This window comes from Bufo gargarizans, chromosome 1, assembly GCF_014858855.1.
Source record: "Bufo gargarizans isolate SCDJY-AF-19 chromosome 1, ASM1485885v1, whole genome shotgun sequence".
In the NCBI taxonomy this organism is placed as follows: Eukaryota; Metazoa; Chordata; class Amphibia; order Anura; family Bufonidae; genus Bufo; species Bufo gargarizans.
In genome coordinates, this window is record NC_058080.1 from 412328962 (window position 1) to 412355960 (window position 26999).

Consider the following 26999-nt stretch of genomic DNA (forward strand, 5'->3'; position numbering starts at 1 on the left):
CTGATCTGCCAGTACCCGCCTCCTGTATAAAGGGGTAATTTATCATTGGTGGTGCAGTGTGCCCCCCCCTCAACCCCCCCATCCCATTAAAATCATTGGTGGCACAGTGCGCCAGCCCCTCTCAACCCCCCCAGTATTGAAATCATTGGTGGCAGTGGCCACAGGGACCTCTCCCCTCCCCCTCATTGGTGGTGCAGTGGCAGCTTCTGATCGGAGCCCCAGCTGTGTAAGCCTGGGGCTCCGATCAGTTACCATGGCAGCCAGGACGCTACAGAAGCCCTGGTTGCCATGGTAACATCCCTGATGCTGTGTGCACAAGGCACAGAGCAGCAGGGACAGTGTGAAGTCCTATTCACCCTGATAGAGCTGAATAGGACAAGGGATGAAAGATCCCAGGTTCTCGCCCCTAAGGCTACTTTCACACTAGCGTTCAGAGCGGATCCGTCTGAGACGGATCCGCTCATATAATGCAGACGGTGGATCCGTTCAGAACGGATCCATCTGCATTATATTGTAAAAAAAATTCTAACTGTGAAAGTAGCCTGAACGGATCCGTCCAGACTTTTACATTGAAAGTCAATGGGGGACGGATCCGTTTGAAGATTGAGCCATATTGTGTCATCTTCAAACGGATCCGTCCCCATTGACTTCCATTGTAAGTCTGGACGGATCCGCACGCCTCCGCACGGCCAGGCGTTTTTTTTTTATGCGGCCCACATAAACTTAAATTTTGTTTTTTTGGCCCATGTTAGCCTTTGAGTTTGACATGCTTGATCTAGTCTGATGCATCAGGCATTGGAGGGTAGAAATCCTGGCTGATCCACGCCTGATTCATCTTGACAAAGGTCAGTCTCTCCACATTTTGGTTGGACAGGCGAGTTCTTGGGGTAACTATGGCCCCTGCCGCACTAAACACCCGCTCTGATGCCACACTACTGGCCGGGTAGGACAGATTTTCCAGGGCAAACTCTGCTAGTTGCGGGCACAAATTCAGTTTGGCTGCCCAGTAGTCCAACGGATCTTCAATGTGGGGGGGCAGAGTACTGTCCAAGTATGCCACCACCTGCTGGTTCAGGTCCTGCTCCAGGTCTAGCTGCTGCTGCTGGTGAGTAGTTTCTTCACTAGGCGGGTGAAGAAAGCTGCTCATTAGAGACTCTAGACTCAAGTTGCTGCTGATGGAGCTGGAACTGCTACCATTCAAGATCTGCTGGGTTGCTGGTCAAAACACGACCGCTAGATGACACAGGGAGCTCAGGCCTCTCACGCCAACTCCTGCTGCCATGCCCCCTTACTCTGCTGTGACCTGTGCTTGCGCCAGAAACATTTAGACCTCTGCCACTCCCCTGTGCAGGGCCTGGCACTTCTCTGTCTGACATACTGTTAGATCAAATAAGTACCGTATTTATCGGCGTATAACACGCACAGGCGTATAACACGCACCTTCATTTTAAGAGGGAAATTTCAGGAAAAAAAGAAAAAAAGGGTAGCTCAGAACTTTTTTTTAATTAATATTATTACCACTTATAAGGTAAATAATGTAAAAGGATGACACTTATGGGGCTCTGTGGATGACACTTATGTCATCCACAGATCCCCATAAGTGTCATCTACAGATCCCCCATCAGATGGATCAGTGTGGAGAGAGGAGGCGGGGACACTCATGGCGGGGCCCGGTGCAGTGACTCTACTCTAATACACCGGGCCCCGCAACTGTTAAACATTTAATCTGATCTCTTGTAGACGCGCTGTACGGTACTTACTGTAGTACCGGAGTTATAACATTAAGACGGCGCAGACCGGCATCTCCCTCGGTCATGCGCCGCCTGTCTCAGCTCCCTCCTGATGCGCTGCCTGCCCCAGCTCCCTCCTCATGCGCCGCCTGCCCCAGCTCCCTCCTCATGCGCCGCCTGCCCCAGCTCCCTCCTCATGCGCCGCCTGCCTGCTTATCTCACTTTATGAATGAACAGGCAGGCGGCGCATGACAGAGTGAGCTGGGGCAGGCGCCGCATGACAGAGGGAGCTGGGACAGGCGGCGCATGAGGAGGGAGCTGCGGCAGGCGCTGCGCCGTCTTAATGTTATACCTCCGGTATGTAAAAACATGGCTTCTTAACATTATATCGGCGTATAACACGCATACATCATTTTCCCCCTATTTTCAGGGGGAAAAAGTGCGTGTTATACGCCGATAAATACGGTAAATAAAATGGATATTAAAACACCCCAAAAAAGTCTGTAATTTTCTCACTTCACCACACAACGGAAAATACTTTTTTTGTGCCACTAATACATGCTAAAAAGGGCTTTAGAACATATAACTGCACCGCTGAACAGCAAATAGGCCCTTATTTTTTTTCCACTTATACACGACACAAAAGGCTATAGAATATATTACTGCACCGCTGAACGGCAAATATATTTTTCTTTTTTCCACTTATACACTCCACAAAAGGGCTGTAATTTTCGCACTTCACCACACATTGTCTAATAAGCCCTTTTTTTCCCACTAATACAAGCAAAAAAATGCTTTAGAACATATAACTGCACCGCACAAGGGCGAATAAGACATAGAAATATTTCCTTGTAAAAAAAAAACGTGTTAATGGCTGTATCAAACAGCACTTGCACCTAAATAACGAGAACGGTTTGCTGGAATTACAGAGCTGCATAATGGCAATTTGGATCCTCAGTCAGTGCAGCAAGGTGTAATAGGATTGTTCCTATCACCCAGGCTGTAAACTCCCCTACTGAACCCTGTTCAACATAAATGCGGCAGAATGATGCCTCCCTATCCTTTCCCTGCACCTTGAATAATCTTTCCCTGCACTTGTAAATTGTTTTTTTTAGCACAATGAAGTCTTTTCTAGCACTGTCCCTAGCGCCTGCTGACGTCTCTCCCTGCACTAAGTACACTGGAAAATGGCAGAATCCAAGATGGCTGAGCCTATTTATAGGGCTGTGACATCACAGGGCTGGCTGGCTGCTGATTGGCTGCATGCATGGCATTGTGGGTGATCCCGCGTTCCCATTTTAGGAAAAAATTTGATTTGTTACAACGAAGCGTGAGGAAATTCGGATTCGGTGCAAATCTAATTTTTCCACTTCGTCAACTTCGATTCGCTCATCTCTACTAGAAATCTTTAATGGCTTAAAGACTGTGTACACCTTTTCTTTGAATCCTGTCATCTGACTGCTCATGTGTAGCTTTGATCTCTTAAAGGGGTTATCCAACCCCTATAAATAAGTGTTTTTTGAGGTCAGGAGATCAGCCATATTCTTATCCGTTTATGATTCTTTTTTTTCTGTGCTTAGGAGTCTAGTAGACTCAGTGACTGACCGCTATCTCTATATGCAGTCATTCACGGAAGGACTCCTAACTTAGAATAAATTAACTAAATAAAAGACAAGTTATACTGTATCTTTTCCCATATTCCACTGCAATTTCGGTGTGGCAGATTCACTTTAAATAGACTTAGTTGTTGTCCGCACCCGTTCCGCAATTCTGAGGAACGGGTGCGGACCCATTCATTGTCTGTGGGGACTGAATGGATGCGGACAGCACACTATGTGCTCTTCGCATCCGCATTTCTGGAGCACGGCCCCGATCTTCCGGTCCGCAGCTCCGGAAAAAAATATAGCAAAAAAATATAAGGCATTTCTATGGGGGTGCCGGCCGGGTGTATTGCAGATCCGCAATGCACTACGGACGTCTGAATGGACCCTTATATATATATATATATATATATACACCTTAGGCCGAATGCACACGGCCGTTGTTCACGGCCGTGAGCGGTCCGTGGAACCGCGGTCTGGATTCCTGCTGAGAGCAGGAGCGTACGGCGTCATTGGTTGCTATGACGCCGTGCGCTCCCTGCTGCCGCCACAGTACAGTAATACACTGGTATAGATCATACCAGTGTATTACTGTACTGCGGCAGCAGCAGGGAGCGCACGGCGTCATAGCAACCCATGACGCCGTGCGCTCCTGCTCTCAGCAGGAATCCAGGCCGCGGTTCCACGGACCGCTTACGGCCGTGAACAACGGCCGTGTGCATTCGGCCTTAGTTATATAAGCTGTAGTGGATGGTGAGATGTGGAGCCTGAAAGTTTAAAGTTCAAAACATTGTTACCATTTTGCTCATCAATGTATGCCCATGGGTTTCTTAAGGCATCAGCAGGGGCAGTGATAGGGCAGCATCTATGTAACTAGCTGGTGGGAGGAGCTATAAACTAGCTGGGGTTAGGGGCAGTGATAGGGCAGTGTCTATGTAACTAGCTGGTGGGAGGAGCTATAAACTAGCTGGTTGTTCTTAAGGGCAGTGATAGGGGAGTGTCTATGTAACTAGCTGGTGGGAGGAGCTTTAAACTAAATGGTGTTGTTAGAGGCAGTGATAGGGGAGTGTCTATATAACTAGCTGGGTGGGAGGGGCCATAAACTAGCTGGGTGGTGTTAGAGGCAGTGATAGGGGAGTGTCTATGTAGCTAGCTGGTGGGAGGAGCTATGAACTAGCTGGGTGTTAGACACTCCCCTATCACTGCCCCTATGTAACTAGATGGTGGGAGGAGCTATAAACTAGCTGGGTGTTGTTAGGGTCCAAATTGGAAAAAAAAAGCATGGGGAAGTTGTACATGATGTAAGTAATTGCATTAGCACATCTGTTAAAAATCATAGGGATCTCAGAAAATCCCTTTAATGTTTGGAAATCATTTAGGCTGAGTTCACATCACTGTTTAGCTTTCCGTTCTTATCTGTCAGAAGAAGTGAGAGAGAAAAAAAAAGCAGGGTCTTGTAAAAAAAAAAAAAAAAACGGATCCTGTTGCATCAGTTGTCATCCGTTTGAGCCATTTCCGCCTGAGATCCGTTTTTTTAGACGGAAACAAAAGTACTGCATGCTGGACTTTTTTTCCCCTTCTAAAAAAAAAGATCTAAGACGGAAATGGCTCAAACGGATGACAACTGATTCAACAGGATCCGTATTTTTTTTTGTTTGTTTGTTTTTTTACAGGATTCTGTAAAAATGGATTCTATGCATAACTGATGCAACAGCATCAGTTTTTTTCTGGGTCCTGTTTATTTTGTCTCTCTCTCTCTCTCTCTCTCCCCATGCACACAAATTGCGTATCCCCCCCCCCCCTTCCCCCCCAAAAAATGATGACATCCGTTTTTTGTTTTTTTTTTGCGGATCCATTGTAACAATGTCTAAAACGGACAAGAATAGGACATGTTCTATTTTTTTTGCGGGGCTACAGAACGGACATATGGATTCGAATAGCACAAGGTGTGCCGTCCACTTTTTTTGCAGACCCATTCAAATGAATGGGTCTGCATCCCATCCGCAAAAAAAACTGGAACGAACACAGAAACAAACAACGTTCATGTGCATGAGGCCTTTCTCTCTTCTTCTGGCGGTTTAGAAGGATGGAAAGCTAAACGGTGATGTGCACTCAGCCTTACAGCCATCTTATGACTCCTGTTGTGTACTGCAATGGAAAATAAATAAGCTGCTGCTCTTTTCACAGCTGCGCATTCGGGATCTCGAGGCGTCTTTACAAGTGGAGAAATCCAACCAGGCACAAACCTCATCGGATTTGGACCTTATAAAAAGTCAGTTTAGAGAAGTGGAAAAAGCCTACGGCAGAGAAAAGTCTACTGCCGAAGACCTGGCAGACAAACTGCACAAGTAAGTGTAACAATAATGCCCGACACCTCAGCAGGCATTGCATCTCTCCACAGCCCAGTGTCAGATTGGAGAGTATGCCACCACAAAGGGGTATCCCCTATACCCGGCTACCTGGAACTCCCATAGAAATAAATGGAGCGGCCGCTCTGGTCATATTAGGGAAGCAGCAAGGGCCCTGCAGGGGGTATGGGGCCCCCATTCTCATAATCTGTGGGGGTCCCAGCGGTAGGACCCCCACCAATCTGATAGTTATCCCCCCACCCTATCCTGTGGATAGGGAATAACTTGTACCTACCGGAACACCCCTTTAAAGGTAATTTCTGGTATTTTAAAGGGGTTATCAAACAAATTGAAAACTGTATTTGCATCTACATATCTGGAGGACTTTCACAAGCGATGGCCGCCGGCGCGGGATCAGCCAGGTAATTAATCACCACTTTAATGCAAGAGGATCCCCTGTGTTGTCTGGTTTCCACCCCTAGAGTCCCAGCACCATGCATGTGCAGAGGCCTGAGACTGCGACCAGTGATCATGCTGATAGCAGACATTTAATCAAATGTGACCACAACATTTAAATGCTGGAAACCCAGAAGCAAAGCACTTCCGGGCCAGGAATGGCTCCCCGTTCAGGGGAGCCGTTCCTTCACTCTGCTGTGCTGGGTCTCTCTGAAGAGGTCCTGCGTATAAGAGCTGTAGTTCCTAGTGAGGCCAGCAGGTGGCAGGGCTTCATGGGATAACTGCAAACCAGGCTTGCATTGTACTGTAGTACTATTGAACTACCATGTAAGCTAAATGTGACCACAACATTTAAATGCTGGAAACTCAGAAGCGAAGCACTTCCGGGCAAGGTATGGCTCCCCATTTGGGGGAGCCATTCCCTCCCTCTGATGCGCTGGGTCTCTCTGTAGGCCCAGCATATAAGAGCTGTAGTTACTAGTGAGGCCAGCAGGTGGCAGGGCTTCATGGGATAACGGCAAACCAGGCTTGCATTATAGTACTATTGAACTACCATGTAAGCTAAATGTGATCAGAAAATCGTATATCCTAGCTTCCTGGGGGCAGGGGGCTAAAAAAAAAAAAAAAAAACATTTATATTAAATATTACTAAAAATAAATACAAAATAAACAATAAAAAAGCATACAGATTATAGGCATCTCTAGATCTCAAAATGACTGAACTATTAAAGTATAAAATATTTATCCTATACGATGAATGGCGTAACGGAAAAAAATACTTAAAATGGCTGATTCACCATTTTTTGATCACTTCCCTTACCAAAAAATTACCCAAAAAAAATTTGATAAAATGTGATAAAAAAGTCACACACACTCCAAAATGGTATTAATTAAAACTGCAGCTTGTCCTGCAAAAAATAGGCCCTCACACAGCTCCATAGACATAACTAAGTTTTTTTTCTGTATTAAAACTATATAAATGTGGTATCATTGTAATCAGGGGTGAGTGAATCATGTCTCCATACAGCATTAAAATGTATGTGCTTTGGCGAGGCAAAATTCGTTCAGTCTGAAGTCGTGCGAGACTTCGGTGAATAACGTCAGGCTTCAATTCTGCAACTTTAAAAACATTTAAAAACAGGAATCCAAAGTTGGCTTCGGTACTGAGGTACCAGCTGGTACCGAAGCCCAATTCGGATTCCTGTTTTAAAATGTTATTAAAGGGGTTGTCTCACTTCAGTAAGTGGCAGTTATCATGTAAAGAAAGTTAATACAAGCCACTTACTAATGTATTGTTAATATCCATATTGCTTCCTTTCCTGGCTTGATTCATTTTTCCATCATATTATACACTGCTCGTTTCCATGGTTACAGACCACCCTGCAATCCATCAGTGGTGGTCGTGCTTGCACAATTTAGGAAAAAGCACTAGCCTACGTGCGCTCCCATGGTCCCGGCCACCAGAGAGGCTGACACTTTTTCCTATAGTGTGCAAGCACGGCCACCAAAGACAGATTGCATGGTGGTCTGTAACAATGGAAACGAGGAGTGTATAATGTGATGGAAAAATAATTCCAGCCAGCAAAGGAGGCAATATGGATAATAACAATATATTAGTTAGGGGCTTGTATTAATTTTCTCTACATGATAAATGCCATTTGCTGAAGTGAGACAACCCCTTTAAGGCTTTCACCTTTGCCCATCCCTCTTAGCCTTCATAGTTTAGCTTCTCCCTTGTCATCAGGTGACTAGCTTGTTAATGGGACTTCACTGCTGATCAAAAGTGAGGTGATCAATCAAAACCCTCTCCCCTAGAATTTGAGTTAATTAAAGGGGTTGTCAGGGGTTGGAGCTCTTGTGGTGGTTGGTGGCCTTAGTGGTTGAATCACCATCAATACCATCGATGCTATTCATAACACCTGAATAGAATATCTACCACCTTGGCTGAAGAGGACAGCTTAATTCATGGCTAGTGTTTTCTGGAGAACATAAGTGAAAGTGTATTTTGGTTAGGTGTATGACTGTGGAGATCTCATGCATCACCTGTTTATTTTACTTTTTCATCTAATTTCCAGATTGGAGAAGGAATATTCCTATATGGTGAATGAGTTTAAAGCAGAAATGGAGAAGCGAAACCAAATGATTACAGATCTGTCCGTGAAACTCAAGACTTCGGAAGAAAGCTTGGCTGTAATGGAAGAGGACCTGGAGAAGGTGAAGATTAGTGATCTCTTCCAATTACACAATGGGGAGAGGAGGGTTAGGAAGTGTAGATTTTTGTTTCTAAGGAAAACCTACCAGTATAGCTTACAAAACGCTGACATGTGCTAATCTACATGACAAATATTGTATTCGATATCTACTGCCATCCTTTTTTGCATTGGAGCGTACTAGTTTGTTTCCAAGACATCTGATGGCGTAAAGACTATGGACACATTCGCGGGCATTTTTTTATGATTGCATTTTACTTATTTGGCCTAAAATTTCAGTTTTTAATAAAACTGTTCACCTGTTTCTGAGATACAGGGTTAAAAATCAGTCTGTTTGCTTTGAATCCAGTCATCTGACAGCTTATCTGTAGTTCTTTGTAGAGCTCATAAACACTCCTTAGAGCTTAATTCTTTTTAAATTGGTAGCAGGATGGCTTAAATAAGTGTTTATGAGGTCAAGAGATAAGGACTACACATGAGCTGTCAGATTCAAAGGAAACAGACTGCAAACAGACTGATTGTTAACCCTTGTATCTCAGAAACGGCTAAACATTTTTATTAAAGATCAATTGAAAAATGACAAAATAGATTGCTGCACCATATAACGCGGTGACAGAGACCATGACAGAAACTTGATTGATCCCTTTATAAAGCTACCTGCACACATTGCGGATTACATGCAATATTTCTGTGCGGATTCTCGTGCTGCGTAATACAGTACCCACAAAGTGAATAGCATTAGACAAACCTCATGTACACATTTTTTTTTTTTTTTTTTGTTCTATGTGGAAATTGACCTGCCGTACGAGTTTTGAAATCGTCAGCATATCAATTCTTTGTGCGTTTTTTGGGGGGGGGTTTTCCTGCGAATTTCATCCTTTTCAATGCAAGGGTGAGAGCTACGGAAAATCTGCATCAAATCTTTACCAAAAACTGCAAACAACATGTGGTTTTTGGTGCAGAAACGGCTCCGAAACACCCTCTAAACTACAGTAATCTGTGTATAGTGTACATGAGGCTGGGTCCAGTTATGTAATTTATATCATCATATTTACTTGCACTCCGATGCTTTGCTCCAACAAACCAGAAGTAAAATGCCATAAGAAGACTCCTCCTTGAGTTTTTTTATGCTCCACTTTACTTGATTATAGTCCTATTACTGCATATGCGCCATATAAATGTTGTAGTGGGTCAGCCCCATGCTTGGGTCCCCACCCCATTGGGCTAAAACGGATAACTGCTCTGTAAGAACATCTTCAGCTCTGGCTAACCTGCCGCATCCACATATAACATGGACAGCCAGGCATTTCGAAGATTGACCAGTAATGATAGTTGCAGCAGGGGACATGTGTGGCTGGCTTGTGCTTCCCCTGAAGATAACGTCTGAGTCTATGGTGATCAGCGTGCCATGCTGAGGTTAGACAACCCTGTTGATAAACTTTTCAAGACTTATTATATAGCCTTGAGACCATATATTTGTATGTAAAGCTGGTATGTAGCAGGGTCAGTCTTAATATGGCTGGCAAATTATGGGATTTGCTTCATTTGGGGGTTACGATCTCTCCTTTTCCCCAAATCCTGACTTAGGCCTTTCACCCAGTTAAGCCAGTACTCTCTGCTCTGCACGGACTACGGGCAATCACCCCAAAACATCTGTCTGCAGATGAGATGCTGGCTTATTTAATATCAGAGTCATGTCTCAAGGCCTACTTAAAGGGTCGAACATTGACTTATAGGATAGCTGCCTTATATCTGGTGACATTAGAGGCAGAGCTTGTTAAGAGCTCATATGCATCCCTTTCTTCACAGAATTCTAGAGGAGAATGTATGGTCTATACGTCTCCTCAAGCCGATTAAGCAGTGCTCCAGACAAAAAAAAATTACCAGGAGCCATTGGCTCCTAAACTAAAAAAGTTAGGAGCCAAATTAAATTTTTTAGTCGCCAAATTTAAAATGCATATAATTAAAAAAAAAAGGACTTTGAGAAGATGAGACGCAGGTCACAGTAGTGAGCCAGCACTACATATAGGAGAAAACAGCACCACATACCTCTCACATCCGGTGACATCTTCTGGGGGACAAGGTGACTTAAAAATGGCGAATTGCGTGGTTTAGAGTTTTTTTTTTTTTTCTGTTACAGTTTTCACCGAGCGGAAATATTTTTTTATATTTTAATAGCTCACACTTTTTGGGACGTGGTGATATGTAATATGTTAATTCTTTATTGTTTGTAAATTTTATATGTAAAACTGGGAAGGGGGCCATTTAAACTTTTAGTATTTTGGTGTTTTTTTTTGTTTAACTTTTTATTTAATAACCATTTCTTCCCTTAGGACTAGAACCTGGATCTTTTCATCCCTTGTGCTATTCACCCTGATAGAGATCTGTCAGGGTGAATAGGATCTCACACATCTCCCTGCTGCCCTGTGCTCTGTACACACAGCAGCAGGGAGCTGAACATGGCAGCCAGGGCTCCAGTAGCGTCCTGGATGCCATGGTAACGATCTGAGCCCCAGCAGTGTAATCTGCCACTGCCACCAATAGGGGGGATGGGACCCTGTGGCCACCATATAACAATGGGGGAGGGGGGGGGACTTGTGGCCAGTGATAATAGGGGGGGGACTTGTGGCCAGTGATAATGGGGGGGGGGGGGGGGGTGAGGCTTTGGGAGGGCGCACTGCATCACCAATGAATGTACGGTAATTAAAGAGGACCTTTCGTGGGCCCAAAGAATATTAACTTATTAGTAGCAGGCTGCATAGAGCGGCGCCCAGGGATCTAAGTGCACTTACTATTAGTCCTGGGCGCCGCTCCGTTCGCCCGCTGTGGCCCCCGGTAATTTCAACATTCAGAGCAAGGAGGAGGAGACGCCAGTGTCTGTCCTTCCCCCTGACAGCAGCGCTGACCAATCACAGCGCAGAGAGAGGAAGAAAAAAACAACTCCCTCTCTCTGCGCTGTGATTGGTCAGCGCTGCTGTCAGGGGGAAGGACGGACACTGGCGTCTCCTCCTCCTTGCTCTGAATGTTGAAATTACCGGGGGCCACAGCGGGTGAACGGAGCGGCGCCCAGGACTAATAGTAAGTGCACTTAGATCCCTGGGCGCCGCTCTATGCAGCCTGCTACTAATAAGTTCATATTCTTTGTACCTATGAAAGGCCCTCTTTAACTCCTGTCGGCAGCGGTATAACAGACCCGGCACCCGGCCTCAATAACAGGGCATGCGATCTGTGGCACCTGAGGGGTTAATTACCGCAGTTTGCATGCCCTGTTATTGAGGCCGGGTCTGTGATACCGCTGCCTATACTTATGTTTTACATTCATTGGTGGCGCAGTGGTGACAACTCCTCCCCTCCTCCTCCCTGCTATCTGCCCATTGGTGGTAGTGGCGGCCGCGTCACAGTGGAGAGGGAGGGACTCCTTCCTTCTCCACTGACTGTGCTACGAGAACATAGGCTGCGCAGGATCGCGGCGGTACAGTCGCAAATGGCGACAAGACTGAAAAGTCTTGTTGCCATCTGCAAATTTTAAGGCGCATTGGCGACCGTTTTGGTCGCCATCTGGAGCCCTGTTAAGGCGCTCTCCCCAAGGAGAGAAAGTACCCCCCTCCCCCAAATCCTGACTTAGGTCTCTCACCCAGTTACCCAGTTAAGCCAGTACTCTATTTTGCACTGATGAAGAGAAATCACCCCGAAGCAGCTGTCTGCAGATGAGATGCTGGCTTATTTAATATCCAAGTCATGTCTGAAAGCCTATTTAAAGGGTAGAATATTGACTTATAGGATAGCTGCCTCACATCTGCCTCACTTCTTCCCAGGATGTGCTTATGAATTAAGCCTCTTGCACACGGCCAGATGGCTTTTTCAGTATTTTACGGTCTACAAAAAACGGATCTGCAGAAAATACGGATGACGTCCGTGTGCATTCCGTTTTTGCTGAACGGAACAGCTGGCCCCTGATAAAACAGTACTATCCTTGTCCGTTATGCAGAGAATAATAGGCCCCTTGCACACGAACTTTTATTTTTTTCGTTTATATTCCGTTTTTTGCATTCCATATACGGACCGTATACAGAACCATTCATTTTAATGTATCCGTTAAAAAAAAAAAAAACGGAGGTAGTCCTTATGCCTTCCATTGCCGTATTTCAGTTTTTTTTTCCATTCCGTTTAAAGATAGAACATGTCCTATTATTGTCCGCATAACGGACAAGGATAGTACTGTTCTATCAGGGGCTAGCTGTTCCGTTCCGCAAAAGACTGAATGCACACAGACGTCATCCGTATTTTTTGTGTACCGCAAAATACTGAAAAAGCCATACGGTCGACGGTCGGGTGCAAGGGGCCTCATAAACATGCTGCATTTGAGACCTTCTGTTCTCCATACATCTCTCCGTTTTAGAGTAGTTATCCCATAACTATTAATTTATTCTGGTAGATTATGCAAAGCATAACATTTTTCTCAGTTGAATCATTTAAAGAAATGCTTCTGTGTCCAGATACCGTATGCATGTTATGGTGCCCCCTGGTGTTCTTTTGATTGTCTCTCAGAACATCCACCTAATGTGTTCAATGCTTCTGATCACACATTCTAAGTAGCTCAGTCCCACTCCTCTTGTCCATGGGCGGTGGAGTAATTCTTGCTATTGTATCAGTCCGCCAATTGAAGTTGGTGTTCTAGAAGTGACAGTTTACCCCGGTGAAGTTCTGAGAGTGAATAGAAATAACAGTAAGGGGCCTGATAACAGGTATGTAACAGTAATATCTAGATCCTGGAGTATTTTTTTTAATAATTAAAAAAAATATAAAAAATTCCAGCACAATAAGTTGATATGTGAAGGGGCTTTCCAAGATTTTTTTTTCAGTTTCACTGCATCGGCAGACTGTTGCTTCTCAGTAAATCGGTTACAGAACTGCTCTGATGACTTGATCTGTAGCCCTTATCCTAACAGCTCATAAATACTCATTTTTAAAGGGGTTTTCTGAGATTTTACTGGAGATAGTTCTTCAGTATCTGATCGGTGGGGGTCTCACATCCGGGACCCCCGCCAATCAGCTGTTTGAGAAGACAGCAGCGCTCGCATTAGCGCCACGGCCTTCGTTCTGCTTGTCCTAGGCCAAGTGGCACCTCATTCATGTGTCAAGTGGCCTAGGAGCAGCTCAGTCCCATAGAAGAGAATGGGGCTGAGCTGTTATACCAAGCACAGCTGCTATACAATGTACGGCACTGTGCTTGCTAAGCTGCGAGAAGACCACGGTACTTACAGGAGTACCAGTGTCTTCTTAAACAGCTGATTGGTAGAGGTCCCTTGTGCCAGACACCCACCGATCAGATACCGATGACCTTTCCTGAGTATAGGCCATCAGTGAAAAAAATCTCAGAAAACCCTTTTAGTTGCTAGATAACCCTTTTAAAGGGTTTCTACCACCAGAAATACTGTTATGTAGCTGACTGACATTAGCGATGCGCCCATGTCAGCACTACATAACAGTATGTTTCTAACAGTAGTTCCTGCAGCCGTTTTTGTTAAAAACGTACTTTTCTCGCCCAGTTTCCTTGGGGACACAGAAGACCTTGGGTATAGCTCATATCCATAGGAGGCGTGACACTAAGTGAAGACTGTTAAGCCCCTCCTCCACAGCTATACCCTCAGCCTGGAGAGAGAGACTGCCAGTTTTTTCTTAGTGTCCAAGGAGGCAAGACACTCCCTGCTCTGCAGGGCTGTTTTCTCCTTGTTTAAAATTTTGATTTTTACTTTTTTTATTTCTTTTTGTTCCAGATCATCAGGGACAACAGAGACGCACTAGACCTCTCTGTTCTCCCGGGGTTGAGCTGCGCCAGTGCCGGGCACCCGCACTGCTGCCTCCCCCACAGAAGGCAAGGTGGACCAGGGCAGCCCTGCTCCCCTGCATCCTGCCAGCGCAAGGGTCGCCCGCACGCCAAGTCCCTCTCCAGCGTCCTGCCACTACGGTGCCAGTAGCTGAAGGGGCGACCCTGCTGGAACGGACCGAGGGTGAAGACGGCTGTGGTAAGAGAGAGGCTTCTCCAGCCCTACGTCCCCCTCCCTGGCCTCCTGCGTGCTGGACTCCCATGCTGGTCCCGGCTGGACCTACGCTGGCCCCTGGGTGCCGTAGGTGAACAGCCATGTTTCTGGCTCCAGGGCTGTCGCTCATATCTAGCTGTTGCCCAATAGTTATATAGCCCCACACCACCACCATACTGGTGACCGCGGGGCGACAATACAATGCCCCTCCATAGGGGATTGCACAGGGGTGAGCATGGCATTGCTGTGGAGGAATATAGGGCCAGAGACCTGCTCCTAGCTGCCCCTAACACAGGGGTTATGCCGACCCTCCCCCTTACCGGTCGCAGTTCAGTACAGGGGGCCCGCACTAGCTGCCCCTGTCTCTCCTCTACGGGTGCCTGTCCATTAGGGCAGGGGGTGCAGTGCTGGACTTCAGGGTCTCCCTCCTTACCGGTGTGCTAGGGCCAAAGGGCCGCTCCAGACGCTGCCGGACGCAGGACCTTGCGGCCTGCATGTGGAACGCGATGCTCCAACAGGCCCCAGCCGACTGCTGATGCTTCCGGTCGGCCGGGTGCCGCAAACTTTGACCCAGGCTTTGGCCTGCTAATCCGGTCCTCTGTCTCTGCCGGCCCGCGGGGTGGGCACCCGCGGCCGTTGGTACATGCATCAGCCGGCTCCCTCCAGGTCCCGGCTCACCGTCGTTGCCTCCTGGCCGGCCGGGCGCCGCAAAAATCTAGGCCCCGGCTTCGTGACCTACTAGGCCGCAAAATTCCGGCCTCGGTTGGAGGGGGCGGGAACGTCTCGCGGCGCGAATTCTTCCCGCCCGCAGGTCCCCCGCCCCCCAGGGGATCGCAGCGCCGCCCCCCAGGCCGGATCTTTGTTAACCTGTTGGGTACCGGCCATCTCCAAGGGCCGGCTCCCATCTAGAGGACCCCCTCTATGTTCTGGTGGGCTTCCTAATAAGCCTGTACGAGGCTGTGCCCCTGTATGGTGGCCCCTTTCTTGCCTCCAGAGTGGCTGTGTTTTAAAAAAAAAAAAAAAAAGAAGAAAGGGCTTCCATGGCGGAGTTAATAAATAACGGAATGGCTGCGCAGGACGCTGCAGCATGATACAGTAGTGCTGGCTGCATGCTATGCCCCCCTTCCGTAGGCGGCATGTCGCGCTCCCCGGCTGCGGTGCTGGCCAGCTGCAAGTCTCCTTTTTAGGCGGACCCTTGCCATCTCCCGGGATACGGCGCTAGCCAAGTGTAGGCGCCCCTCTTCCGCCCGTTCTATGGCAGGACGTCACCTCTCCAGTTATGGTGCTGGCCATGGGCATGAACCCCTTCCTAAGTGGAATTCTGCGCTCTCTGGCCGCAGGCTGGCCATGTGCATAACCCCCTTCTATAGGTGGAATACTACATTCACCGGTTCGGTGCTGACCATGGCACGACACCCCCCTTCCTTAGGGGAACGCTGCACTCACTGGATTTAATGCTGGACAGGTGCATGACCCCCTTCTGGGGCGGAATAATTGCACTCTCACCGGATTCAGTGCTGGCCATGTGCACGACCCCCCCTCCTTAGGGGAACGCGGCACTCTCACTGGATTCCCTGCCGGCCATGTGTGTAACCCCCTTCTTAGGCGGTACGCTGCACTCTCACTGGGTTCGCTGTCGGCCATGTGTATGAAACCCTTCTATAGGAGGAATTCCGAACTCTCGCCAGATGCGGTGCTGGCCATGTGCACGTCCCCCTTCCATAAGCGGAACACTGCACTCTTACTGGATTTACTGCCGGCCATGTGCATGACTCCCTTTCATAAGCGGAATGCTACACTCTCATTGGTTTTGCTGCCGGCCTTGAGCATGCCTCCTTCTCTCAGGAGGCATACATACACTCTTACTGGCTGGGGTTGTTCTCTCGCGGTAGGTTGCTGGCCACGTGCCTGACCCTCTTCCATGGTTGGGTGCTTGCACTCTCACCGGATCCGCTGCCGGCTATATGCATGGCCCCCTTCCGTGGGCGGTGTTCCGCACTCTCGCTGGATTGCTGCCGGCATGGCCATGCCTCCTCTCAGGCGACATTCATGCACTTTCACTGACTGGGTGTTGTTGTGCCAGCACGTTGCCGGCCAGGTGCATGACCCCCATCCATGGCGGGATGCTCGCGCTCTCCTGGGGTGCGATGCTGGCCATGTGCACCCCCCCCCCCCTTTTTGGGAGGATCACTGCACTTTCACCAAATACGTTGCGGGCCGTGAGCATGGCTCTAACAGGGGTGCGCTGCTTGCACTCCCTTTGGAAATGGTGCTGGCCTTGTGCATGACCACTTCTCATTCCATGGGCGGAAATTTGTACGCTCACGAGATTCACGGCTGTCCTTGTGTATGCTGTACTGGACGTTCCCCTTTCATGGGCGGAGTAGTTGCACTCTCACGAAATTCGGTGTTGGGTAGGATTATTGCACAATCATTTAATGCTAGGATAATCAGGTGCATGCCCCCCTTTTCAGGGCCTTTGCACTCTTGCCATCTGCAGAGTTGCCAGGTACCTTCCCCCCCCCCTTTTTTTCCGGGCGGGACTACTTGCGTTCCTTCGCATGCCGGTACTGGTCTTGTGCATAGCTCCTTTTCAGGTTGCACTTTACACTTCCGTGGATACTGTGGGACGCTGTGGCTGTGCGCTCTGTGCGTTGTTTGGGCCGTGTATGCCTTCTCCTCCCGTGGGTGGGTTGGCCTTCTCGCTGCCTGCAGGGTTGCTAGTACGTATGCCTCCCTTCTTCCTGCGACATACGTTTTTCTCTCTGGGGTGGGGTTGCTTGTCGCAAGCTTTGCACTCTTCTCTGAGGAGATCATTCTGTCCACTTGTGAGCCTAAGGTGTTGTTGTCCAACACGCAACAATGAATGCTCAATGTATTCACAGCTGTATATCTTGTATATACGTAGACGAGCTCTGCTGGCTCGCTACTGCACTGAGCTGAGTGGTACCCATTCTCTGGTGTGGTCCCGTTGTTGTCGGCGCCCACCATGTTCGTTGGCCTTTCCACCTGGGGAGTGTTCGGGGTTCCTTGATGCGTACCCATTCGTCATCTCGTGACATTGTTTCCCCTACGCAACCGGTCGGGGTCGAGAGTGTTGTCTGCAGTGCCGCTCGACCTCTACCTTGGCTCTGGCGGGACTACGGTTCCTCGCCTACTACCATTTCCTCCTCTCGGATGCAGTGTGGTATGGGTCCTTCCTATTGGCGCCCTTTGCGCTCCAGTCTGTTGCTACCAGGTTCAGACTGCTCCTCTCGGGTAGGATCGCCCAACTCTTCTTGGGTGCTTGATTATCCAGGTCCTGGGGACCTCCACTTTGGTTTCTTCAGGGTATTCGCCTGCTGCGAGGCGGTGTGCAGGTCGTCTCACAGAGTAGAGGGGATTCGGCTCTGCCTTTCCTCGCCGGCTCGGTTTTTTTTGGCTTCTGCTCTGGGTTTGTCGCTCCAATGTGGCTTCTGCCCCGGCCAGGCCTCAGAGGCTGTTCCGTCGTTGCCCCCCCCTCCTCTGGGGTGAGCATGGTTGTTCAATTGGATGGTTCCGGTGTTACTTGCGGTCTCGTACCATCTCCCTCGTTCTCGCTGGTAGTGCTAGCTGTTTGCCGGGCCTACCGCGTTTTGTCCTCCCACTGGCTGCAGATTGCTTTTTCCGTCTGGGCGTATGGTCCTGTGGGACTTACTTTCTCGGTGACTTGGGAGGACTGCCCTTCGGTCAAGATTGTCCTTGGATCTCCCACACGGGGCTGTAGAACTCCTTCTTTGGTGGCTACATCGACTTAGACTTGGCCTGTCTTGTCTGGGCATCTGTCTGATGCTGGGCAGACCCTTCTGGGTTCTTCCGTCTGTCCTTCTGCTCCCCCACGCCGGTTGGATGCGGGGCTGTGTTGTTCGGGGGCCGACAGGACCGTGGTTTCCGATCCTTCGGCCGTGTTACTGGTCTGCGCCTGATCGCTTTGGGTTTTCTCCCGCTTGCTGGGTGATTCCTGCGAGCACGCTAGTGTTCGCTCCCGACTGCTTAGTCCAGGTTTGGTTGTCGGACTTAGGGTTCTTACCTGGGGTTTTGTGGGTAGCGGGGCATTCCCCCACTCTGCCTTTCTCGCCCTTGGTTCTGTCTTTCTCTAGTCCAGGCCTGACCCTGGGACTGGGACTCTGTTACTTGAAGTGTCAAGTGTCTGCGCTGTCCTTCCCCTTCCAGCGTTTCCTGGCCCTCCTGGGCCTTGTCATGACCTTCTTCCACAGAGTGGCTCTTTGGTTCCTCTTTCTCGTTTCCTGGTTCCGCCCTGGGACCTACATACTGAACTCTCGGCGCTCCAATCTTTCCCTTGGAGCCGTTGCGGAAGTTCTCCCTACTCCTTCTGTCCTGTACAGTTGTGTTTCTGTTGTCATCATGTCTGACGGGTGCCTGATTGGCGGCCCTTCGTGTTCTGTGCCTTCTGTCCTTTTCCAGGACGGGGCTGTTCTCCGTCCTGTCCCTTCCTTCCTTCTGACGGTGGTATCTGCCTTCTTGTCAACGAGGCTTTCGTCCTTTTCCTCCCATCGCCGGGAACGGTCGCTTATCGTTTGGAGGTTGTGGGGCCTTGCAGTTGTTTACTTGGAGATCTCAGACTCTGGTCGGCGTTCGGTCTCTTGTGTTTCCAGGAGGTCAGTGCAAAGGTTGATGGCCTCCAGGGTGGCTTCCTCCGCTTTCTCAGAGTGGCCTTTGCTGTGGTTATCGCACCAATGGCAGGGTTCTGCTTTCGGTGTCACCGTTCATTTCACCGGAGCGGTTCGTGCCTCCTGGGGCGGAGGCGTTAGGTTTCGGCCATTCATTTGTGCAAGGCGGTCACTTTTCCTTGCGCACCTTACCGAGTTCTACAGGGTGCATACTCGGGCTTCGGCGTATGCTGCCTTGGGCCGCCTGGTCTGCAGGCGGTGGTTTCTTGATTCCTTCGGGTGCTTCGCCTTGGTGCTGTGGTCCCTCCCCTCTTGGACTGCTATTGAACGTCCCAAGGTCTTCTGTGTCCCCCAAGGAAACTGGGCGAGAAAACGAGATTTTTGTATAACTTACCAGTAAAATCTCTTTCTCGCTCTTTCCTTGGGGGACACAGCACCCACCCATTCTTGTTTTTTCTTTACACGGTTTCCGAGTTTGTTTTACCCGTTGGGTAGTTGGCTTGTTGGTTCCACTTTTGGACTTTGCCTTTTCTCACTACTTGGACACGCAACTGGCAGTCTCTCTCTCCAGGCTGAGGGTATAGCTGTGGAGGAGGGGCTTAACAGTCTTCACTTAGTGTCACGCCTCCTATGGAGATGAGCTATACCCAAGGTCTTCTGTGTCCCCCAAGGAAAGAGCGAGAAAGAGATTTTACTGGTAAGTTATACAAAAATCTCGTTTTTATAGATATGCTAATGAGCCTCTAGGTGCTATGTGGGCGTCATTAGCACCTAGAGGGCTCCGTCCACTAACCATTTCAGCCGCCCATCGCGTCCCTCCAGCCCGCCCCACTCCTGTTGATTGACGTGAAACTTCTCAGTATCGAGTACCAATTCCCGCGCCTGCGCCGTGCGCTTCTGTATTCGGCGCAGGCGCAGTGAGTGAATGCCGCGCTCCTGGTGTCGGCTTCCTCATTGTAACATAGTTGGCAGCAGGCGCAGTGAGGAAGGAAGCCGGCGCCGGGAGAATACAGAAGCGCGCGGCGCAGGCAGCGGGAATTGGTACTCGATACTGAGAAGTTTTACGTCAATCAACAGGAGCGGGGCGGGCTGGAGGGACGCGATGGGCGGCTGAAATGGTTAGTGGACGAAGCCCTCTAGGTGCTAATGACGCCCACATAGCACCTAGAGGCTCATTAGCATATCTATAAAAGTACGTTTTTAACAAAAACGGCTGCAGGAACTACTGTTAGAAACATACTGTTATGTAGTGCTGACATGGGCGCATCGCTAATGTCAGTCAGCTACATAAAAGTATTTCTAGCACTAGAAATACCTTTAAAGTGCACAAAGATGTTGTATTTCAGCCTATTTCTGAGCATTACATCTAGTGATTGTGTCATATGTGCTACAGTAGGCCATAATAGGTTGTGTAATACAAAAAGACCTTGCATTGCTCTATATTTAATAATGAAATGTAATTTTTATTGTCAATCAGAGCAAAAAACGGCAACTGTCCTTAGAAGAGGCTTATGGATGTAACGTGAGAGAACTGCAGACACTTGCGGAAAGCTTTAATACGCTAAGCCATCGTCAATCAGGTTAGTTGAAGGTCCAGGGTGACAGATGCATCTGCCAGTGTTTTAGAGTGACTCCATTGTGGGAATTGTACAGATGTCTCCTTCAAGCACCTTCCCCACACTTTCTCATTTGATGACATGACTGAAGTAGTCCTCACAGCAGTCCACTACTCTGACTGCCCAGGAAAGACGGAAGGGAAGAAGACCTGCTGTTGTCAGTCCATACGTTGATTTACAAGTTGTATAATTTGGGAGAACCATCAGGAGAGGGCACACAGGTTAGACATTGAATCCAACAGAGAAAAAGGTCTTCTCAATGTACCTGCAAAGGGAACAGATGTTTTCATGGGGCTGAGCCAAATTCGACAGCTCATGTAAGGTCGTGGATACATAAAGGTTATGTAGGACACTAAAGACTTAACAAACCACTTTCTGGTTCAGCATATTTCACATTGTAGTTTCTTTTATCTTTTATGCCTAAATTAAAAGGACTCAACATTGTCACAAAAAATAGACTAGGACAGCTTTTTTTAATCCCCTAAATTCCAAAGTAATTCATCCCAAGGCATATACACAGTCTCCCAGTCTGTCTCTTTAGATATCTAGCACTTCATTCGGGGAGGTTTATCACGAGAAGAAGGTCAGTTTTGCAGGAGTCTGCTTTGCTTTGCATGTTTGATAAATGTGGTGCATTTTTAAGTCTAGCACTTTTGTTTAGAATGTTACTCCACTTTCTACTGGACTCCTATACTGGAGTAAGGCCTCTTTCACACTTGCGTTGTCCGGATCCGTCGTGTACTCCATTTGTCGGAATTACACGCTGGATCCGGAAAAACGCGTAAGAACGCATAATTTTTTTCTTTCCGGATGCGTCTTTCCGGCTTTTTTGGTAAGAGACTGATCCAGAAATCCTGAAGCCAACATCAACGTTTTTTTTCCGGACCCGTCGTACGGATCCGGTATGGGGCCGGATCTGTACGACGGATCCGGAAAAAAAACATTGATGTTGGCTTCAGGATTTCCGGATCAGTCTCTTTTCGCCCTTCCTAAATCCTGGCGCAGACGCAACTTACGGATCCGTCGTTGCGTCGTAACAACTGAAGATGTTAGGAGGGATCCGGAATAATACATTTCAATGGGCTATTATTCCGGATCCGTCGATGCGGAAAGTGTTCAGGATTTTTCACCGGAGCAAAAAGCGCAGCATGCTGCAGTATTTTCTCCGGCCAAAAAACGTTCCGGTTTTGAACTGAAGACATCCTGATGCATCCTGAACGGATTTCACTCCATTCAGAATGCATGGGGATAATCCTGATCAGGATTTTTCGGGCATAGAGCCCCGACGACGGAACTCTATGCCAGAAAACAAAAGCGCAAGTGTGAAAGAGCCCTAAGGGTTGTATTACACCAACAGATTATCTGACAGATTTTCTGACCAGTCATTGGTCAGATGGCCGATTACACACACACACAGATCTTTTGTTATACACACCAATTATTGGTCCGATTGGACAGAAATTGGTCAGATAATCTGTTGGTGTAATACAGCCACAAGACTGCAAAAAGTTTTGCAACTTTTTAAACATGTCCCCCAATGCCCGGGCACCTCATATAGATTATACTTACCACGCTCCCCGGCCCCCACCTCTCTCCTGAACCCCGCATCAGATGACAGGAGGAGCAGGGGACGGGGACGAGCCTCCATAAGGTCACCCGCGATGCTGGTAAATGCTGCGTGCAGGGTTCAGATGCGATGTGGGTGCTGGGGAACTGGGTAAGTATAATGTGTATGAGGGGCCCGGGCTTTTGGGGGCATGTTTTAGACTTTGGATACCCCAATTAAAGGCATTTTTTATTAGTGCATTATTTCGGATCTGATACAGATGATAGGTCATCAGTAGTAAAATCTCGGAAAACCCTTTTAGGCTACCTTAAATTGACCTTAATTCAGCTGGACAGGCTAACCATGCCCACTTCCTCAACCACTTTTCAAAACTGGAGTGAGTGGAGTAAACATACAAAATGTTATGCAAATTAGCCCAATAGGTCACAGTGCACTTTTTGAAACCAGAATATAAGAGTTCAAGGTTTGATAAATTACCCCTATATTAGTGATGGTCATATCCATGACCAGCAATGATAACCACGGAAGGTGACATTTTGAATGTTATGATAGGCTCATATCCACTTGTAAAAGCAATCTTTCTGATAACTTTAGATTTGTGAGTTTATATATCATTTTTAAATTAAAGGGGTAGTACAGGATTCTACTTATTTTGGGCTAAACATATTTATTTGTCAATTGGTCTTTATTAAAAATGTTCAATAGTTTTTCCTCTTCAGCTTTCAGTTTCTCTGCATCGGCAGACTGTTGCTTCTCCTTCTCAGTGAATCGTTGACTGAACTGCTCTGATGCCTCGCTCTGTAGCCCTTATCCTAACCGCTCATAAATACTCGTTTAAAAGGGGTTTTCCATTAGTATCTGGTCGGTGGAGGTCCGGCACCAGGGAACTCCTCCCATCGGCTGTTTGAGAAGGCACCGGCGCTCCATGGATCCAGAGATCTCCAAAGTCATTGCTCTGCTAGATTTATATCAAGCTTACAGCTCAAGGGGAGTGTCTTCTCTGCTGCAGCTAAGGGGGCGTGTCTTTTCTGCTACAGCTCAGGGGGCGTGTCTTCTCTGCTGCAGCTAAGGGGGCGTGTCCGTGCTCTACCTATCAAAGCTCAGGAGACAGTTAAGGGTAAAACTGAGCATGTGCGGCCTTCTCAGTGAGCAGGGCAAAGAAATAAGAAAAATAACAAACAGCAGGTGGCACTATACAGATACATTTTATTGAATAACTCAGTTGCTATTTAAATATTTTTATTACATGCAATTGCAAAAGTATTCAGATTCAAGTGCTGGTTTGAAAACTAATATTTTTGGTTGGATAACCTCTTTAAGGAAGTATGTATTCAGAATGAAGCAATGGGCCACTAATTGAAAGATATAATTATATTCAGCTATGCTAGTCCTGCAAGGCATTGTACCTGGGTTAACACTGAATTTCCTGGTGACAGACTCCCTTTAAAGGGATTGTATATCCCAGGGGACCTTTTGATCAGATTCCCCCTGCGTGGCCGGACCTAATGAAGGAATCATGCTGACCTGATCGACGCTGCTGGGTTCCGGCTCCTTCGCTTCTGTCTCAATCGCTAGCCGCAGAAGTGACGTGTCCCCCGTGAATAACCTGACTCAGTGACATGACTCGTGTGAGACACATCGTCCCTGGGGCCAGGTGACCCGTATAAACCCAGATGTTGACACAGGGAGACTACACAGACCCCTTGAAATAAATAGGTCAGGATTCAGTCCGGATGCTACGGGTTCACTACATGCATCGCATATGGACGGGAAACGCCCTCATCTGAAAGAGCCCTTACAGTTACTATAAGGCAAAAAAAAAAAGATGAATGGAAAGTAATAGGAAAAGATAAACCGATTGCATACTAGATCATCTGTTTTTTTCAATCAGTTTAACCCCTAGAGTCCCAGACGATTTTTCGGAGCCACAACTTTTTTATTTTTCCATTCACATAGCTGTTTTTTGCATATTGCATGCGATGTGGTGGGAAGCGGGAAAAATGGAGTTGAATTGGAAAAAAATACAATTCCGCAAGTTTTACGGGTTTTGTTTCTACATAATTCCCTATGCTGTAAAACTGACCTCTGACCTTCATTCTGTTGGTCAGTACGATTACAACAACACCACATTTATACAGTTTTTCTTGTGTATTAATACAAAAAAAAAAACTTGAGAAAAATGCATTTTTTCTTGCCATATTCTGACCCCCATAAAACTTTTTTATAGTTATGTATACAATGCTGTGTGAGGGCTCATTTGGGAGTGTGTGCAACTTTTTCAATTTTTTGGGGTAAGCGACACTATGAAAATTGACAAAATCGTCCATTTTGATTCTTTTTTTCCCATTACGCTATTTGCCGTATGGGGTAAATATTTTTATATTTTAATAGTTTAGGCATTTTGGGACACAGCGATGCTCCTTATCTTTATTTTTTTATTTTTTTTATTTTAGGGAAAGGTGGGTGAATTAAGTTTTATATGTGGTTTACACTAATTCAATAGAACTACAATCTTTGATCTATTTCCGATTATCCTGTGGAGCCCTGTAGGCGTCTGAAACGCTGAGTTTCTTCATAGATACCCAGCAGATCAGAGTGTAGGAATGGCTTCTCCGATTATCGCATGGGGGAGCCGTTCCTGACCCACATTTGACCACGGCATCTAAAGGGTTAAATGTCCGCGATTGGCTTAATCTCAGACGTCTTCTGTTTGAAACAAAGAACTGGCGGCTATGGCGCTTGCGAGCAAGTGCCATATTTAAAGACCCTCCTTCCGTCGTACGTGTATGTCGCTGGGACAGAAGGGGTTAACTGATTCATTAAAATGAAATAAAAAACAACAATGAAGAAACACACCCCTTGTCCATCAACTCAACCAATCACAGGCCACTTGCCTTGTTTCCAGGTAAAAATGATAAAACTGGGTCCCCGTGTGTCATGTCAGTAGGTCATCTCACTCATGTGGGATACTTCACCTCTGCGGCCAGTTCCCTTGTCAAACTGGATGTTGATGAGGGGGGAACTGGAGAGAGTCAGCAGCGGCGAAGGAATCCGGGTGCAGGGAGCAGGTAAGTATGCTTTCTTCTGCAGGTCTTGCCATGTAGAAGAGGGGGGGGAATAAAAATACTTTTCTCGTGCTTTTTTCCATTGGGGGACACAGACCATGGGTATAGCTTAGAGGTATTAGTAGGAGGGACACTATGCAAATGAAAGAGCTCCTCCTCCTCGGGCTATACCCCCAGACTCCACCAGGAGGAACTCAGTCTTTGCTTAGTGTCTGGTGAAGGAGGTTGACACTCTCTGATTCTACTCCTTTTTGTTATTTTTATTCTAGATGGGGACACAGGTCGGCATGGCGCCTTCCTGGTCCCCCGTGGAGTGCCCGCCGCCGTCTTTGGGACGTTGCCTGGCTGCCTCCATTTCCCCCCAAGAAGATAAGTGGATCCGGGCTCGACCTGTTAGCTCCGGCATCCCACCAGCTGCTGGGACGCCTGCTGCCTACCCTCCTCCAGAGCACTGTTCTCCTGGATTGGAGTCAGAAGTCTGAAGAGGCGCATCCCTGCTGGTCTGGACATCGAGGGAGCATGCTGAGCAGATAAGTGTTGCCCAATCCCTCCCCCTCCCTCTGTGTCTATTTGTCTGTGGCTACCTGGGTGAACTTGAAGAAGGATCCTGATGGGGCACTTTCTTCATTTTGGCACTGGAGTACTGGCATCTCTTCCCCCTTAAACTGTGGGCTTCAGCGCCTCTCTCGTCGGGCCTTGGCTGCTGCGCTCCCTCAGCGCCCGCCGGCAGGCCGCTCCTCCACGTGGTGGTTGTTTAAATCACGCGCGCGCTTATTTCCGCGCGCGTGCGCTTATTTTCGCGCATATTTTCGCGCGTGCGCTTATTTTCGCGCATATTTTCGCGCATATTTTCGCGCGAGCGCTTATTTTCGCGCATATTTTCGCGCGCGCGCTTATTTTTCGCGCGCTTTTTTCGCGCCATAATGACGCGTTCGGGGAGGCGGAGCCTCGGCATGCCGCTCTGACTCTCCTTACACCGGAGACTCTGTTTGCTCATGGCCGTGCAGCTCCTCATCACTCTACTCCGTTTTGTGCCAGGCAAGCTGGTAGCTCAGTGGTACTGCTGCTGCTGCCCCATGTCCAGGCTTTCTGAGTTCAAAGCCCCTTTCAGCCTTCAAAAATTGTTTATATTATTCTAGATGGGGACACAGGTCGGCATGGCGCCTTCCTGGTCCCCCGTGGAATGCCCGCTGCCGTCCTTGGACGCTGCCTGGCTGCCTCCATTGCCCCCCTAAGAAGACAAGTGGATCCGGGCTCGACCTGCAGCTCCGGTATCCCACCAGCTACTGGGTCTCCTGCTGCCACCCTCCACCAGAACACTGCACTCCTGGACAAGGAGTCAGAAGCCTGATGAGGTGCATCCCTGCTGGTCCTGGAGTCGAGGGAGAAGTTCTGCAGGAGAAGTTCTGCAGGAGCAGATAAGTATTACCTGCATCCCTGCCTTACCCCCCTCCTCCACCCCTCCTCCACGTCCCTGGGGGCCTGCGGTCCCCGCTTGGGCATCTGCCATGTCCAGCGCGGCCGCTAAATTGGTCTTAGTCGCCAAGGCAACCATGTCCTTTAATCCTGTGGCGCTAACGACTCCATCTCTCTCAGTGGTCCCCACAGTGGGTGACTGACTACGAAGAGGCAGCGTGAGCGGCAGCATCACACCTCGGATGTCTCCGTCTCTCCACCCCCCTCACCTCGCCGGTGGCGCTTGCGGACTGCTCTTCC

At 48.1% G+C, this 26999-nt stretch overlaps 1 protein-coding gene across 5 annotated transcripts in view; it reads left to right on the forward strand.

Annotated features, from left to right (window-relative positions):
* Window positions 1-26999, forward strand: part of CCDC171 (coiled-coil domain containing 171) — a 142440-nt gene that overhangs the window by 45694 nt on the left and 69747 nt on the right. For all 5 annotated transcript variants that reach the window (XR_006387032.1, XM_044271544.1, XM_044271521.1 and 2 more), the window contains 3 exons: window positions 5519-5679; window positions 8211-8349; window positions 20513-20615. Coding sequence is in view for 4 of the 5 variants with exons in the window: in XM_044271544.1 (XP_044127479.1) it covers window positions 5519-5679; window positions 8211-8349; window positions 20513-20615 (403 nt within the window). In the remaining variant the exon portion in view is untranslated. The remainder of the gene's footprint in view (window positions 1-5518; window positions 5680-8210; window positions 8350-20512; window positions 20616-26999) is intronic.